Raw genomic sequence first — 17,818 nt, forward strand, 5'->3', positions numbered from 1 at the left:
GTAGAAGATGGACACTAAGAAATTGTGACACAGAAAGGACTTCCTTCTCAGATCCCCACAGCCACCAGTATGAAAGGACAGGAAAAGGCAACACACTTTTTTTTAGGTGATGAAAGCCTTCTGAGGGGAGGGGGAAGAGTGGACTGCAGGTTTAAACCTAGCAATGCCTATGGTTGGAACCTTGTATAAAATGCCATCAGGCCTTCTAGTGACTTGTGAGCCCATGGGGTTTCTGGAAGGTGTTAGGGTACAAGTTTTCAAAAACCAGTATAGGAGTTCCCGTCGTGGCGCAGTGGTTAACAAATCCAACTAGGAACCATGAGGCTGCGGGTTCTATCCCTGGCCTCACTCAGTGAGTTGAGGATCTGGTGTTGCCATGAGCTGTGTGGAATAGGTCACAGACGTGGCTCGGATCCCATGTTGCTGTGGCTGTGGTATAGGCTGGAGGCTACAGCTCCAATTAGACCCCTGGCCTGGGAACCTCCATATGCTGTGGTGTGGCCCTAGAAAAGACCAAAAAAAAAAAAAGACAAAAAACAAACAAACCAAAAACCAGTACATTTCCATTTCTGTTTTGTATCAGTGAATAAATAATTTGTATACACATAGATGCATAAATATATATGTGTGTATGTATATATATATGTGTGTGTATTTTTTTCACTTCAAAATGAAGTGGTTTGAGACCTTCCAAAGACACTTAGAGAAGGCATGAGGGGAGGTGGGTAGAGACCCTTTGATGGTATTCACCCGCCTCGGTGTTTCTCCTGTCTTATCTCACACTTTACCATTGCTTACAACCAGAATATTCTTTTTAAACATTTGACAGTTTTCTTTTACTTTTATTATTTTCCACATGTTTTACTTGTACCTTTTGTATCTGTTGTTTTAAAGACGAGAAGCAAAAAGAACATGAATACTTAAACACAAGCTAATAAGGAGGCTTAATTAACATGACAATAATTTTTAAAATTCCCTTGAAGATACTATTTACCAAGTTTTTTTTTTTTTCCCCTGCTTTTTAGGGCCGCAGCTGCAGCACATGGAGGTTTCCAAGCTAGGAGTCCTTTAGGAGCTATAGCTGCCAGCCACAGCAACACCAGATCTGAGCAGCGTCTGCAACTACAGCTCACGGCAATGCCAGATCCTTAATCCACTGAGTGAGGCCAGGGATTGAACCCACAACCTCATGGTTCCTAGTTGGATTCATCTCTACTGTGCCACAGCAGGAACTCCTATTTGCCAGATTTTTAAGTCACATTCGTCTGATCAGAATACTTGTATCATATATCAAGATGACTCTTGTACATAAAAAATCAGTAAAAAGAAAATGTGACAGCCATTATATCCAAATTAGCTTTTTAATAATTGGGAATAAAGACGACCCATTGTTTAAAAGGAAAAACCTACTGGACCAGACCGGATCAGACCAGATATGACCGGACCAGATGGAATAGACCAGAAACGACTGGATCAGACAGGACCAGACTGGATCAGAACGGATCAGACCAGATAAGACCGGACATGACAGGCATGACCGGACCAGACCTGACCAGACCAGACCAACCAGACCATAAATGACTGGACCAGACCAGACCAGACAAGACATGACCAGACCAGACCAGACCAGACATGACATGACCAGGCCAGACCAGACACGACCAGACACAACCAGACATGACGACACCAGACCAGACCAGACAGGACCAGACAGGACCAGACACCACCAGACCAGACCAGACAAGACATGACCAGGCCAGACCAGACCAGACATGACATGACCAGGCCAGACCAGACACGACCAGACACAACCAGACATGACGACACCAGACCAGACCAGACAGGACCAGACAGGACCAGACACCACCAGACCAGACCAGACAAGACATGACCAGACCAGACCAGACCAGACAGGACCAGATCAGACCAGACCAGACATGACATGACTAGGCCAGACCAGACACGACCAGACACAACCAGACAGGACCAGATACCACCAGACCAGATCAGACCAGACCAGACAAGACATGACCAGACAAGACCAGACCAGACAGGACCAGATCAGACCAGACCAGACATGACATGACTAGGCCAGACCAGACACGACCAGACACAACCAGACAGGACCAGATACCACCAGACCAGATCAGACCAGACCAGACAAGACATGACCAGACAAGACCAGACCAGACAGGACCAGATCAGACCAGACCAGACATGACATGACTAGGCCAGACCAGACACAACCAGACACGACCAGACAGGACCAGATACCACCAGACCAGATCAGACCAGACCAGACAAGACATGACCAGACCAGACCAGACCAGACACAACCAGACACAACCAGACCAGACCAGACCAGGCCAGACCAGACACGACCAAATGTTGAATTTTTTTGTCCTGACGACACCCCCAGCAAGTGAAAGTTCACCAGGCCAGTGATCTAATCCTCACCACAGCAGCAAAACCCAAGCCACTGCAGTGACAACACCAGATCTTTAACGCACTGTGTGCACCACAAGAGAACTCTAGAAAAACAGGTGGAATGCAACCCTGACACGCTGATTCTGGGGCTACTTTTAGAGTTGTGATTTTTATGTTAATTCTAAGAAATTTAGAGAAATTAAATATGAAATTGCTTTTAAATGGATTTCTCTGGAAAGGGGTGATGGCGTGGGACACTGGTAGTGCCTAAAGCATTTGCGCTAAAACTAAAATGTTTAGGTTCCAACACTTAATTCGATGTGTTGCACAGAAATTTTAAAAAAAAACAGAAATCTCAAAATAAATAAATAAATAAATAAAAGGAAAAGCCTACCTGTAAGACACAATCAGATGTCTTTTATTTATATGTATACAAATTCTAAGACTAAGCCAGTAGTTTATTTTACATGCAAACCAAATATTAGGTCATGAAAATAGTTTTTGACAGGAAAAGATAGTTAAATTTCAATCTTTCTTTTAATACATATTCTGTCTCCAAACCAGACACAATATAAACATTATTCTTAAGCTTGTTTATCAAGAAATCTGCTTTCTTCTACACAAAGTAAATGAAATAGTATGTGTGTATACAGATGGAAAAAGTAAAAATTTATCATGTAATAAATACATATTAAAATATTAAAGACCATTTTAAAAATGAACTTCATAATGTTTAATAATAGGATCATCTATAATAAAATCTTTAAATTTCCTTCTTTAGCATGTAACACAAAAATGTCTAGATGATTGAGGGAATTTGCACAATTATGTGTTATGGTGAAAGGGATTTGGAGTAAAAAAAAAAAAATTGAGAATCGTTAGACCGTGGAGATAATCTCTGTAATCAGTATCCCGAATCATTTTTATCACTCAGAATGTTTATAAGAGTAAAAATGTGCGTTATTGGAGTTCCCATTGTTGTTCAATGGGATTGGCAGCGTCTCTGGAGCACAGGGATGCGGGTTCAACCCCCAGACCAGGACAGTGGGTTGAGCATTGCCGTGTCTGCAGCATAGGCTGCCACTGCAGGGATCTGATCCCTGTCCTGGAGTTCCGTATGCCGAAAAAAGGAAAAAAACAAAAACAAAACAAAGTAAATGAGCATTATTGGCAAAATAAACCTCACTCCTTACTGTTCCTCAGGAATTATCCTCCAGTTTAACTAAATAGGAAAGAAAATTGATATTTCACCCTTTTTAATCTATTTTGAGATGTGCATTCGATGTGAAATCAGGATCATCTTACAATCAGTAGTATCTTACAATAGCCGTCAGCCATGCTGCAGTTGTGACTGAGTTTACCATTACACATGTGTGAGCATCAAACGTGCCAGCATCAAAAACTTGTAGAGTGGGTGTCAGTGACTTGGAAGACAGGAGAGCTTTTTTTTTTTTTTTTTTTCCTTTAACCTCTAGAAACCAAATGGTTGTGGAGAAGTGACTCAGAAGTGTTTAGCAACATTCTTGAAGCTGGAGTCAAAAGTAGGCTATGTAATTGCAAGATCAGCTTAGGAGCCCAGCTCCAATGACTCTTAGTTCTTTTATGGATTATTTTAAGAAATGCTGCATCATCAAACTCCTGGACTATACCATCAAAAGATGATACCATGTAGTTCCTGTCATGACTCAGCAGTAATGAACCTGATTAGTACCATGAGGACTCCGGTTTGATCCCTGGTCTCACTCAGTGGGTTAAGGATCTAGTGTCGCCGTGAGCTGTGGTGTAGGTCACAGACGCGCCTCAGATCCAGCGTTGCTGTGGCTTCGGTGTAGACCGGCAGCTCCAGCTCCCATTCAACCCCTAGCCTGGGAACCTCCATATGCCATGGGTGCAACCCTAAAAAGAAAAAAAAAAAAGATGATGCCATGGATCAGCATAGACATCAAAGAGTTGGAATCAAAGGCTAAATGTGAAAAACTTTTAAAAATACCTAAACCAGTTTCTTTCACTTATTATTCCTTTTTTTTTTTTTTTGCATGTAAAAGTATGATATATGAGGAAATAACCTGTGTAATGAAATTTGTAACAGCCCTTTCAATAGGTATAAAATAAACATTCTGGTCATATCATAGTTTAACTTATGGATTTTTTTTTGTCTGTTTCTTTTAAAGTACCTACAATAATGATGCTTCTTAAGATGATAGCACCTTAGATTCAGTGAAAGAAAGTTCAGTACTTTCTTCTTTTTTCACTAAATAGATAATGAGCTTGAATGAGCTGAAATGTTTGCTATGTATCCATTGCATCCGTTGCATTCCATTTTAACAAAAAGCGGCAGGCTGTTCTTATTTTTGTTTAACATGGGAGCTTTTCTTTGCCCAAGACTTTTCATGGTATGCGGCTCCTGTTTAATTGTTCTCAAAATATTTCTTGGAAGGAGAAATGCTAGTTTTGCATGCATGGTTTCCTTGAAAGTATCGGATTGACTCTTATTTCCTTTGTTAGGGGTGCAGGCTGCATCTTTATTGAAATGTTCCAGGGTCAACCGTTGTTTCCTGGGGTTTCCAACATCCTTGAACAGCTGGAGAAGATCTGGGAGGTAAGAGAAGAATTCCTCTCAGTAAGAAAAAAATATATGCATTTCAAACTTTGAACCAAATTTGCCCTGGGGAAGAGTGAAACAGTCCATCTGCTTTGAGAGATTCAGCCATATTTTAAGGTTGTGGAAACCATGGGCTTTGCCAGGGGCATGAGCGCCTTGGGAATGAGAGATCAGGAACCCCTTGCTGTCCTGTGGCAGCGCATGAATCCACCTGCTCCCTGTGATGATCAGGCTCTCAACCTCCCAGGGCAACTTCTGCCATTACTACTTAAACCCACCCCTGCCTTGCCATCCCCAGCTCTAATTCTACCATGTAAGTTGGCCCTGGATCTTTATCATCCCAAGACAAGAGAGTAAATTTTCATAGAACCCTAATAAAACAAAGGCTTCCCATGTTCCATCATATTCCTCCAAAACGAAATTCCTAAAGTGATAAGGTGTTTTTGTGCGTATGGTTCCATTTCTTTATTCATTATTTATCCCTCCGTCATTTGCATCATTATTTACTTTGTTTTTATGTCCCTGATAGCTTTTACGCCATGTACTACAGTCATTAATATATTGCTCTTTTTGATGATTTTTTAATTGTGGTTAAATATATATAACATTAAATTTACCATTCTAGCTATTTTTAAGAGTACAGTTCATAGCATTAAATGCATTCACATTGCTGTTAAACCATCACACCACTATCCATGTCCAAAACTTTTTCCTCCTCACAAACAGAAGCTTTGTATCCATTCAATCAGTGCCTCATTTACCCTCCCTCCAGCCCCTGGTAACCTCACATCTCCCTTCTGTATCTATGAATTTGCCTATTCTAGGTTCTCATATAAGTGGAATCATACAGAATTTTGTCCTTTGTGTCTGGCTTGTTTCACTTAGAAAAACATTTTCAAGATCCATCGATATTGTAGAAGTGTCACACACAGTGCTTTAAACTGGGGTGGCCAGGGCAGGTATCATTTATATCCTGGATTCTGCTCCCTTTTTCTGCTTCAGGCAGGTTTCTAGAGCATTCTTGCCAACAGCCTCCCAGTCAAGTATCTTGGGAAATACTGCCAGAATGGGCTTTTTGTGTGCAGGTGAAAAAAACTTGTCTTTTTCTCAAACTCCTTTATGATTCCAATTTAGTAGCCCCAAACATTTTGGCTTTCCACGAATGGTATAAAATTTTCATTTTGGAATTGCGTTTCCACTGTGGAGTAACTTCATTTATTAAAAAAAAAGTTGAGTTTATCTTTAATATACACATGGAGGTGAGAAAAATCCTTAGGGAATAGTAAGAAAAGGGGAAGAATTAGTTGCTAGTGTATGGAGGGCCATTGGCTCACCTTTATGAACATATTCTGTGCAAACTGGTCTAGTGTTACAGATACATGACCAATAAAATATTGTGATTGGTGAATTTTAAAATAAAATGTGCTTTGTGAAATTAAGACATTTTATAGAGACTAATCATTGCCATTAAGCTTTCTTTTGGAAACCTAGTAGGGGATCATAGGAAAAGTTTGGGAAGCATTCACAAACTAAACATTTTTCAAGCCAAAATATTTTTCTTCTCAAAATTCTCTTGCAAGACAGACACATGCTACTTTCAAAAAGCATCATTGGGAGGTTCCACTGTGGCTCATCAGGTTAAGAACCTGACTAGTATCCATGAGGATGCAGGTTCGATCCCAAGCCTCGTTCAGTGGGTTAAAGGATCCAGTGTTGCCGCGAGCTGCAGTGTAGGTGGCAGATGCAGCTCAGATCTGGTGTTGCAGTGGCTGTGGTGTAGGCTGGCAGCTGCAGCTCCAATTCCACCCCTAGCCTGGGAACTTCCATGTGCTGCACGTGTAGCCATAAAAAGCAAAGTAAAAAGCATCGTGGGAGGCTGTAACCATCATCTAAGCTGGAGGCAGCCTCATGTAATTAATGGCTTTAGAATTGTAAGACCCGGATTTGAATTCTAGCCCCTTTTAGCTAAATGAACACGTGAAGGTTATGTCGTCCCTCTGAGCTTCGGTTTCCTCATTTGTTAGGTGGGGCCGGTGACAACGACTTTCTAACCTTGCTGTGAGAATTTCCTAAGATCAATGCAAAGCAAGCTCCGTGTGCCATAAGTGCTTGATAAATGTTTGTTGTCTTTCTCTCTCAGAGAAATGATTATCGCAGAGATGGTTCAAGGACCAAACTGTTCACAGGCATTTCCTCATATTTAACCTAATTGTTCTGTTCTTCCACTTCGTATTGCTTTTTATCCACAATGGAGGAAGCACAGTTAAGCACTGCTTAAACCTGACCTTGCCGGGATCTTGTACACATTTGAAGTTTTTCCTAGTCATTTAATCAACAAACAATACTTGTTGGACATTCATCATATAAAATACACCGCAAGGTCTTGTAAGACATTGGAAGGCATGGAAAAGAGGGGAAGAAGAGGGAAAATGTAGGATTTGCGCTTTCAAATGTGGCTCAGTCTAGATGGGGTGATTCATAAAATACAAGTGAATACATACGAAACACATATAAACAATGTATATATGTATAGTTAATAAAAATTATAAATAAAGTATGCTATGAGGATAGTTGAAAAGTTGTCTATAAACTGATGTTCTAACACTCTTTCCGGTTTTTAAGTGATCATGTTCTTCAAAGCAATCATTTTACTGTCCTTTGCATTTAGACAGCTCTTAGAAATCATAGAACAGAAGGAATGGGTTAGATGTTTCCCAGAACCTAATGGCTCTCTAGTTATTGGTTCAAGTTTCCCGGCCTGGCTTTGGTAATTGACAGTGGCCATCTGAAGAATGTTTTAGGTAATTCAGTAAGTGAAAAACTTGGACTTGTATCTGGACATAACGTACCAAAACATGAGCGACGCAGTCAAAACAAACACATCCTAGCAAATCAGTCCACCAGGTCCTGCCCAGGAGGCCATGTTCACGTCTACCTTTATCCTTATCGCACTGCAATAAATCAGGACTTTATTTTGACATTTATGCCAATTACAAGTTTAAAACAAGTAACTATATGAGAAATAACACTGGCCTAGAGTCAAGAGACATGAGTACTGAACCCAGCTCTAATTCCAGGTTAGGAGATAAAGCATGTCTTATAATCTCCCTCCCTGGGTCTCCAGTGTCTTAAAGTGTATTTGACTTTCTGGCTCCATGAACTTATGACTTCTTTGAACAGAGTGTAAAGAGAATGTTGTAGCTTCTATCTTTTTTTTTTTTTTTTTTTTTTTTTGCTTTTTTGGGGCCACACCCTCGGCATATGGAGGTTCGAAGGCTAGGGGTGAAATCAGAGCTACAGCTGCCACAACCACTGTAATGCCAGATAGGAGCCAAGTCTATGACCTACACCACAGCTCTCATGGCAACATCGGATCCTTAACCCACTGAGTGAGGCCAGGGATAGAACCCGCAACCTCATGGTTCCTAGTCAGATTTGTTTCTGCTGCGCCACGATGGGAACTCTGCTTCTATCGTTTTTAATCATCATATTATTCTCTATTTATTAAGTCCCCTCCTTCCCCCCTTATTTATTTCTCAGGTTTATAGACTCGTATAGCCCACTGCTGACTTTCAGTCTGTACAAATCAAGGAGATAGTTCTATATTGCTTAGCTATCATTTGTGGGCACCAAAGGTCAGGTACATTACATCTCATTTTCCCTCTGGTTCCATCCAAGCAGGTGGAGACCACGGTTTTACTATTGCATCTATAATTCTACTCTCTGAGGACAAAGAGAGAAAGTCACCACATTTAGCAATGTGTTATCTTTTTACTACTGCATCCTAAGCAGCCTGGAAACTCAAACATCCCAAATGGCTCCTGAATGTGTATTTTACTAAAAGTGGTCTACACAGATAAAAAGGGAAAGTTATTGCGAGTTCAAGATATTTGATTAAGAATTGCTTCTTCGAAAGCGGTGGGTCTCTGGTATACCGCCCAAAGTCACATTTATCCTGAGATCTCACTCTTAGGAATAAAGACATAATGAGAAATCCTGAATCTTTATTTTACTGCCTTTCTGAAAAGACAGACAGTGTGTGTGTTTACATCTAAAGAGCTCTCATCAAGTAGATCCATTTTTTTAGAAATCTAATTCTTTCAGTAGTATTTTTAGCACATAATCCTGGATGTGGTTCTAAAATCAGAATAAAATAAACTATGCAGATTTTAAATCCATTACTCAACATGCCTTCAGTTTCCATTCCAACAAAGGCAGAAAGCAGCCCCTGCAGCCCACTGTGATTTCAAACACAGCACTCACTCGCTGCCTTTTAAGAGCCTTCAGGGAAGGAGTGAATCAGCAAGTTTTGGTTTTCAGTTGCCCGGTCAGTGAAATGGAGAGTTAGTGATTTTCTCAAGTGAGAATAAATTCAATAACTTTCAAATAGAAACAGAGCATCACATTTCCAAACAGAGGATGTTGAATTTTTGTCTAAACTTTTCAAATCTCAAGCTTCGAGCTTTTAGCACAGTATTTTAGACTTTTGGTATCCATTTTGTTGGCTTTAATTACACATAATATTCGGTCACCAACAGTCCCGGTAACGTGCACCTTGAGAACTTACGGGTGAGGTCGCTGCTTCCTTGATTGCTTTGTCTTCATTATCTTTGCTTTCTTTTCATTGGGCTTTGCCAGGTAACAGAAGATGTAGGGGGACTTGTGGATCTTCCCACTCACTTGTTTACATGCACATCTGTGCAAATACCTAAGATGGGAGGTTAACAAAGTTAGAATCAGCTCCCCCGCCCCTGGTCCTCTCCCACAAAGGAAGCATTAGTCCAGTTGGTTTTTCAAAATGGATTCCAGGATTCTTAGTCTTCCCTCAGGCTCGGGGGAGGCTGATAGGAAAAGCCTATAATCCTCTCAGTCCTCTCAGTAGCTTTTCAATTTGTTTAGGGAATGGATCAAAGAAAGAAGATTCTACTGGGTAGTAATTTTTATTATTATTCTATGAGGGAAAATGGCACTTCAGTGTCTTTTGTTTGAAGACAAGCTTAAGAGGCACCACAAAATGTACCTCTCAGCCAGAGTCCTAGTCAGCAAGCTCGTAGATATTAAGAGGCTTCTAGATTCTTCATTGATTATTATTAGTCATTGGGCAATCGACTTCCTGCCATAACAACTGGGCCAGCATCTGTAGCCAGCATTTTACAAATGGATTCACTGAGCTCTTTCTATGAGATATGCTTCTAGAAAGACTTAAATTGAGGTGTGTTTCTAAGAAGAGTTATAGTGTAGTGGTGTATCAGAGCTACTAGTGTTGTACTAATATTTCACAAAAACAATATTTTAGCTGCCAGGCGTAACTGACATTAGGCTTTTATGGATTATTTTAGAAGAACGGTAAGATTATGCCTACAAGAGAACTTGCAGTAACAGCACCACCCAAAATCAGAAAAGTGTTTTGACTTGATACTCCAAAAGACTTTTCGTATTTATTAAAAACTAAAGCTTCAATTTGAAAATCCAAAACACAAGTGAGCTCTTTTTGAAGAGATGTTGTTAGTATTATGACCCACCAGTTAAAAACCAAATGCCATATTCCAAGCGGCTTGGCCACAGGGAAAACAGGTGGAGGAGATGAATTTAGCAGAAAAGACTAGAGTTAGGTTGGAGTCATTTTTTGCCAACATTCATGGTGTCTGAAGGTCAGTGATCTGAATCTTTTTAAATTTGAGCACACTGAAGAATATCAGATAGATAGATAGATAGATAGATAGATAGATAGATAGATAGATAATCTAAAGGGACACTTCGCCACTCCTGTCTTTTTATATACCCACCTCCCAACATAGCATCCTAATGTATGGTGCTCATGCCATACAGACATACCTCATTTTACTGTGCTTCACTTTATTGCACTTTGCACATATTGCTTTCTTTTTCTTTTTTACAAATTAAAGGTTTATGGCAACCCTGCATTGTCAGATGATGGTTAGCCTTTTCCTTTAGCAAGGAAGCGTTTTTTGTTGTTGTTGTTGTTGTTTCCGTCTTTTGTCCTTTTAAGGCTGCACATGAGGTGTATGGAGGTTCCCAAGCTAGGGGTTGAATCGGAGCTGTAGATGCTGGCCTACACCACAGCCACAGCAACATGGGATCCGAGCCGTGTTTGCGACCTACAGCACAGCTCACAGCAATGCCAGATCCTTAACCCACTGAGCGAGGCTAAGGATCAAACCCACGTCCTCATGGTTGCTAGTTGGGTTCGTTAACCACTGAGCCACGAGAGGAACTCCATTTTTTTTTCAAGGAAGCATTTTTAAATTAAGGTATGTACATTTTGTTGTTGTTGTTGTTGTTGTTGTTTTAGAACCACACCCATGGCATGTGGAAGTTCCCAGGCTAGGGGTCGAATTGGAACTACAGCTGCCGGCCTATGCCACAGTCACAGTAACGCAGGATCCAAGCCTCATCTGTGACCTACACCACAACTCACAGCAACGCTGGACCCCTTAACCTGATGAGCACGGCCAGGGATTGTACCTGCATCCCAATGGATCCTAATCGGGTTAGTTACTGCTGAGCCACAACAGGAACTCCTACATGGGTTTTTTAAATTAAGGTATGTACGCTGGTCTATTGTACACTTAATGGACCACAGTATATGTGTAAACATAACTTTTGTGTGTACAGGGAAACCAAAAAATGTCTGTGACTCACTTTATTATAATATTTGCTTTATACCAAACTCAAAGTATCTCTGGGGTACACCCATGGATATTTAGTGATGAGACTATGACTTTAAGCAAGGTTATGTGGTCTGTCTCAGAATCATAAGTGTGTTAGTGGAGACCTATGCTTAGGCTCTATGTTGGTCAGGGTTTTCCAGAGAAACAGAACCAATATGGGAAATATATATATATATTTCTCCTAATAAATCATTATGTATACATAATGATTATTATAATATATATAATATGATTCTCATGATAAATCATTTTTGTTTATGTCATTGTATATAAAATGATTCATTGTGGGAATTGGCTCGTATGATTTCAAGGAGGCTGAGGTACATACGCCACACACTAGAGAACCAGGAAGCTGGTGATATATATGATCCAGCCTCAGGGGGCTGCTGGCGTAAGTCCCAGAATCTGAAGTCCAGAGACCTAGGAGCCCCAGTGACCAAAGGCAAGAGGAGATGGATGTCTCAGCTTAAGTGAAAGAGAAAACTTGCCCTTCCTCCACCTGTTCTCTTCAGGCCCTCCACCCATTGGTTGATGCCAAACACATCTCTTTATTCAGTCTACAGGGTTCAAATACTAATCTCTTCCAGAAGCACCCTCTCTGACACACCCAGAAATAATGTTTTACCAGCTATCTGGGCATCCTTTAGCCTTTTCAAGTTGACACATAAAATTAATTATCCAGAACCATAGGAATACATGGCAGTTTTGTCCATGAAACTACAGATGTTGGAAACACTAGAGTTTCCTTCTTGTACACATCAGCTGGCATAATGTGACATGCATCTAATTCTTTTCTGTTCCTCCCTGGTGTGTCCTTCAAGTCTCCATACCTGTTCCATTCACCTCCTCTCCCCCTCATCTTTCGTTGTCTTTCTTTGTCTCTAGGTGGTGGGAGTCCCTACAGAGGATACCTGGCCTGGGGTTTCCAAGCTACCTAACTACAATCCAGGTAATAGTGATTTGAGCTTCTGAACACTCTGAGACTTAGCAGTGAGAGCACTAGCTGTACAAATGGGGTGTCCTTCTTGCATTGCTAACAGTGTAAATAGGTCCACACAGATTTGTAGATTCTTACATTCCCGGACAAATCTTTTTACTACTTGGAATAGTAGTTGAGGTTAGATCAGTTCTCCTACCCTGTAAAACACAAGTAACAGGAGTGACTGTTACTGTGGATTCCACATCCATTTCCAAATACCCAATGACTTAAAAGTGTAACTCAAAAGATGGTCTCACTTTTGAGTGCAATGACTAACATGGAATTTATTTACTACGTTATTATATCTTGTAAAGTGTAAAATGAAAGTAACACAATTGAGGGAAAGCAGAGGCTCACTAGCCAAGTAGGACATCTGTAGACTAAGCAAGAGTTCATTGATCGTCTCAAGACCTAACACTTGGTGATTTCGTGTCACACATTTTGTCCTCCAAGACTGGCTCCTGGGGGTGGATTTGGAAGTGTTGCCATGAGGAATGTCTTTGAGAAATGATCCCAAAGATGTGCCAGTGAGGTCAGATTACCCAGTAGTCACTTCAAGGATGTTGTGATAGAAGAGAGGAGATGAGCATTGAGCTATGGGATGAAGAACCATATCAGAAGTTGAGAAGCCCATGGGGGCCACACCAGAGTCTTGCAGGCAGGATTGAAGGGGAGGTAGATATATGGACAAGATTAGGGAGAATGTGGCCCAAGTCTGTTTTTTCTAGGCTTTATAGTCTTACATTGTCCCATAACTCAAAGTGGAATTTTCCCAAATTGTTGTCATTACTAACTTTAGTATGAAGTTATTCTGGAAGGGTTTTATGAGAGCAAGAAATGGTAGGGAGATTTAAAAGGCAATAGAAGTGGAAGACAAAAGACATAGGAGACTGGGTAGTTTTTATCCCCCTCCCCGCCACCCAGCATCTAACACTTTTTGCTCAAACAGCTCTGTATACAGGGTTCGGGCAGCTTGAACTGGTCAGGATTATGGAAGACCTGCAGCAGCTAAAGACTAACTGTAAAGTCATTTCAACTGCTTTGTGAGTGATCATATGTATTGCTAACTGGTATTGGGATCATTTTCAAATAATTTACCCTTTCTAATGATTTTGCTTGAATTTAGCACTTGAGAAAAATGCCATACTCTGGCCCCAGGGCTTGGAATAATGCCTTTCCCTTTGGTCTGAGGCAGAGAGAAAAAAGAATAGGCTTTTTTGTTGTTATGGAGACCATGGTCCAGTCTGCCATAGATCCTATCTCCAGTTGCTATAGTTTCTAGGAGAACCTGGGTCTCATCCTTTTCTATCCTGCTTATACCTCTCCCTCGCTGCTCTCCTCTCCAGGTAAAAATGGGACCCCTCAACTTCCTCACATAGATGCAAGCAAAAGTTAGGGTCACAGAGGGGCTGTAGAAAACAATTTGGATGATGTCAATACAAAGCTGCCACTGTGAGCATATGCTATACCCCAAACTTCAAACATTGGGTTTCAGGTTGATTCAGGCAATAAACAATGGTCCTTGGTGAGAACAAGAATGATAGAAACTTGCCCAAAATGCTTCCTACCAGATCCTGTACTAAATAAGATAACTGGGTTCCAATAAAACAGCAAGGAATATGTTGCATTTTTCATTTTGCTGTCATTTCAAGGTAATGCGCAATTTTTTATTTATGAAGCAAATTCTTCAGGCCTAACATCGATCGGATTCATTGCATTGTTTTTCTAGTAAGGATTTAATTTTTTCTTTTTTGTCTTTTTAGGGCTGCACCTGCGGCAGATGGAAGTTTCCAGGCTAGGGGTCTAATCAGAGCTATAGCTGCCAACCTACACCAACAGCCACAGCAACTCGGAATCCAAGCTGAATCTACGACCTACACCACAGCTCACAGCAATGCTGGATCCTTAACCCACTGAGCAAGGCCAGGAATCGAACCTACAACCTCATGGATCCTAGTTTGCTACCTCTGAGCCACAATAGGAACTCCAGGATTGTGGCTCAGAGGTTTGCTACCTCTGAGCCACAATAGGAACTCCAGGATTTAACTCAATTCAAAAAAGTCAAACAATTTTGAGCACCTCCTGTCTTCCTGGCACTGTGTTCTGTGCTGGGTCTGCATGGATGAATATGGCACCTTCTTGGATCTATAAGAGTTGGGGTTGTTAGTCATCCACACTCTTTCACCAGCTCTCCTCATTAGGGGATGCTCATTTGGAGCTGCATTTCCATGGGCTTGGGCAGTGTATAGCTGTGGGCCAGGCTAGCCTTACAGAAAGGAGCTGTAACCTTAGTCACAACCAAGATGTCTAAACTTGTATTCGTAAATCGTATAAGTCCAGCATATCTTGGGCAAGAGTCAGACTGTTGATAACTCCCTCATCAGGACAGTGATGTAAATGAGCACCCACATCTGTGTTCTGGGAACATCCTCTTACATGAATGAAGAAGTCCCTTTGAGCCCCATCCCTCCCACCCCCACCCCTGAGCTGTTGCTGCTGCTTCCATGCACTTGAACTTCAGTGACGGTGGGAACAGAAGAGGGGATGGGAGCCAGAAAAATGTCACCGATGAGAAGTGTTAGCACCATTCCCGATGACATTTCCATCCCTTCCCTTTTCACTCTAAGTAGCAGTAAGAGCCCCCAAACTCGGAATTCAGCCACACGACAACCTTGAGGGAGCCAGAAAGCTCAGAACTTGAGCGAACCATCCCGTGTCCAGCTATGCCCACTCTGCCCTTGCCAGACCTTGTCTAGACTAAGTGTGAAAAACACTGTTTCTGTCTGTACAGGGGTTTTTTTTGTTTTTTTTTTTTTTAAACAGACAAACAAACAAACAAAAAAAACACCTGATGCTAACCCAGCTGGGCAGGTTTCTCTGACCGGTTTTCTTGGTACATTCATGAGCAGGGCTATAGGTTTTCTCACCATCAGTTCAACTCTTGTGCCTGATTAAATTTGGGCAAGGGAAGAGAGGTATATAATTTTAGACACTGGTCTTCCTTCCTTCCTTCCTTTCTTTCTTTCTTCCTTTCTCTTTCTTTCTTCTTTTTCTTTCCTTCCTTCCCTCTCTCCTTCTCTCCCCCACCCCCATTTTAAGCAAGCTGGCTGAGAGCTCTGTGTCTTCCACTTCAAAGGGCCAGTTGTCTTATTTTGATGTGGGCAGATTGAGAAGTAGGCTTTGAAAAGTAGGCTTTTTTTGTTTAATCTTTTCTCCTGGGATAGCTTTCAGAGCAATATATCCAAGTGTCAGTGAGGGGGTTCTGACGAGCACGGATTCCCAGACTCTCAGCAGGATCATTCTCTAACAGAAATATAAAAGTGAAATATTAAAAACCCTGGAACGTGAACTCCATCTGCAGAGTAGCCAGTGTCTTGCCTTGCTTGCACCATGGGAAAAAGAGATCTCCTTGAAAAAACAGGGAGGGGAGAAAAAGTGCTTTGAGTAAGAGGTTTACAGGTTTAGTAGAGCATAGTAACATCTCCTCAAAGAAGTGGGTGTTGCTCTGTGACCCCCCAAAACGCTCCTCCTTTGACTCAGCCGCCAGAACACTCACCCTCCCCAGCAACACACCCCCTTTTCACATGCTAACTGAGGCGCCTGTGATTGGCTGAACAATAAACTGGTCACACTTGCTAAAGGCCTGCCATCTTGCACACAATTAGGCAAGACACATTAATCAAACTGGCGGGAATGGGGACTGTGCTGGCCTCCTGCAGTGGGGGAGGGGAGAAGTTTGGTGAGCCTTCGTCAGAGTCCCCAGGAAGCAATAAGAAAGAAGGCAGGCCGGAGGGGATTCCACTGTGAGGAAGTCTAAAAAGGTTAAAGCCCCAGTGGATGCCAGATCTGGAAAGCACTGGGTTTGTGTCACAGAGGATCCCAGAAGCTTGGAGCACACTGGATAGTGGCCTTGGCTAAAATGTGCCAACCCAGACAGTGGTATGAATTTAAAAGGTGAACCCCTGGTAGGTATTTTTACAAACTTCGCTCAGCCCTCTTATCATCCCCTCCTGCTCCCCAGAAAATGCACTCAGAAGTGCCTTTGCAGCCTCAAACACTTCAAGCCCCACTGGAACCAATAAGAATAAAGTGTTCAGAAGAGGTAGAGAACCATTTAAAATCAAGGAAGAGACAGCGTTGCCTGGCAAGGTGTCGATCTTAAACTAAATATTTGGAGGACATTAAAAATAGTTAATTTTGAGGAAAAAAAAATAAGTTAACATTTGTCCTTTGACTGGTAATTATCTTCTGACTTTTCTAAACTCCCTTTAAATAGCTTGGCACTATAGAGCCAATAAGATCATACCTTGGAGCCCACTTTGCTACAGACTCCTGTAAGGCTTTTAAGAGAATCAGCTAAATATTTAGACATTTCTCGGTAAAAGTAAACGGAGGCCTTGCTTCTCTGGAGGTTGTCCAGTCACCGTCTCATTAGACCCAAAGATCCTGTGATAAAGAAAAACTTTTTTTCCTGCCCACATGATTGCAGCCCAGTTGTGGTTTTTAATGTGTCATTGATTGTTTCATCCAACTCCTTTTGCTCCACTGAAAGGGTCTGTCGTGGCTCTGTTTGCTTCCTTAAACACGGTTTTTGAAAGCGCTCATGCTGTGTGAGCTCAAATCCTAGCATTAATGTACTGCTGGGTTCATTTCACCACACTCAAAAGCGCTGAGTTTAAATCCCTCTCAATTCCATTTGAGGCACCAGAAGACTTTATCCTTCTCCACTAATGGTTCCAAGTTTACATCTAGATACTGGGGGTCAAGGACAGGAGAGGATTTAGAAATAACAGTGCATGACATTAGTCAATGCATTTGCCAAATTGGCAATTAGTTCCTGATGTGCGTGCAAAGCATTTTATTCCCGTCTCTTTGATGCTTGTTCCTGTTGAGAAGGGAATAGAGTCCACAGAGGCCTTCAAACTTTTAAAGAAATATCTGCTGAAAATCATGCCTGATTTGTGACATGAGCTCAGCTGCAGGGAAGCATCCGGGATTATCCGGGTTCTTTCAGCCCCGGGAAAAAACGCTGCACATGGAAAGATTTTTCCACTGGAGGAACTTAGTAGAAATCAAAAGGCAGGAAAGCGGTACTAAAAGCCCTGCAGGGACACAGAT

General features: G+C 41.6%; 1 protein-coding gene across 8 annotated transcripts in view; it reads left to right on the forward strand.

The window, feature by feature from the left end:
* The window catches only part of CDK15 (cyclin dependent kinase 15), a 104,943-nt gene that overhangs the window by 52,873 nt on the left and 34,252 nt on the right, over nt 1–17,818 (forward strand). For 7 of the 8 annotated variants that reach the window (XM_021076193.1, XM_021076188.1, XM_021076189.1 and 4 more), the window contains 2 exons: nt 4,933–5,026; nt 12,607–12,670. In XM_021076193.1, coding sequence (XP_020931852.1) covers nt 4,933–5,026; nt 12,607–12,670 — 158 coding nt within the window. Of the gene's footprint in view, nt 1–4,932; nt 5,027–12,606; nt 12,671–13,649; nt 13,744–17,818 lie in introns of all 8 variants that reach the window. The other variant, XR_002339420.1, reaches the window with a different exon arrangement.

The sequence above is a fragment of the Sus scrofa genome, chromosome 15 (assembly GCF_000003025.6).
Source record: "Sus scrofa isolate TJ Tabasco breed Duroc chromosome 15, Sscrofa11.1, whole genome shotgun sequence".
NCBI lineage: Eukaryota > Metazoa > Chordata > Mammalia > Artiodactyla > Suidae > Sus > Sus scrofa.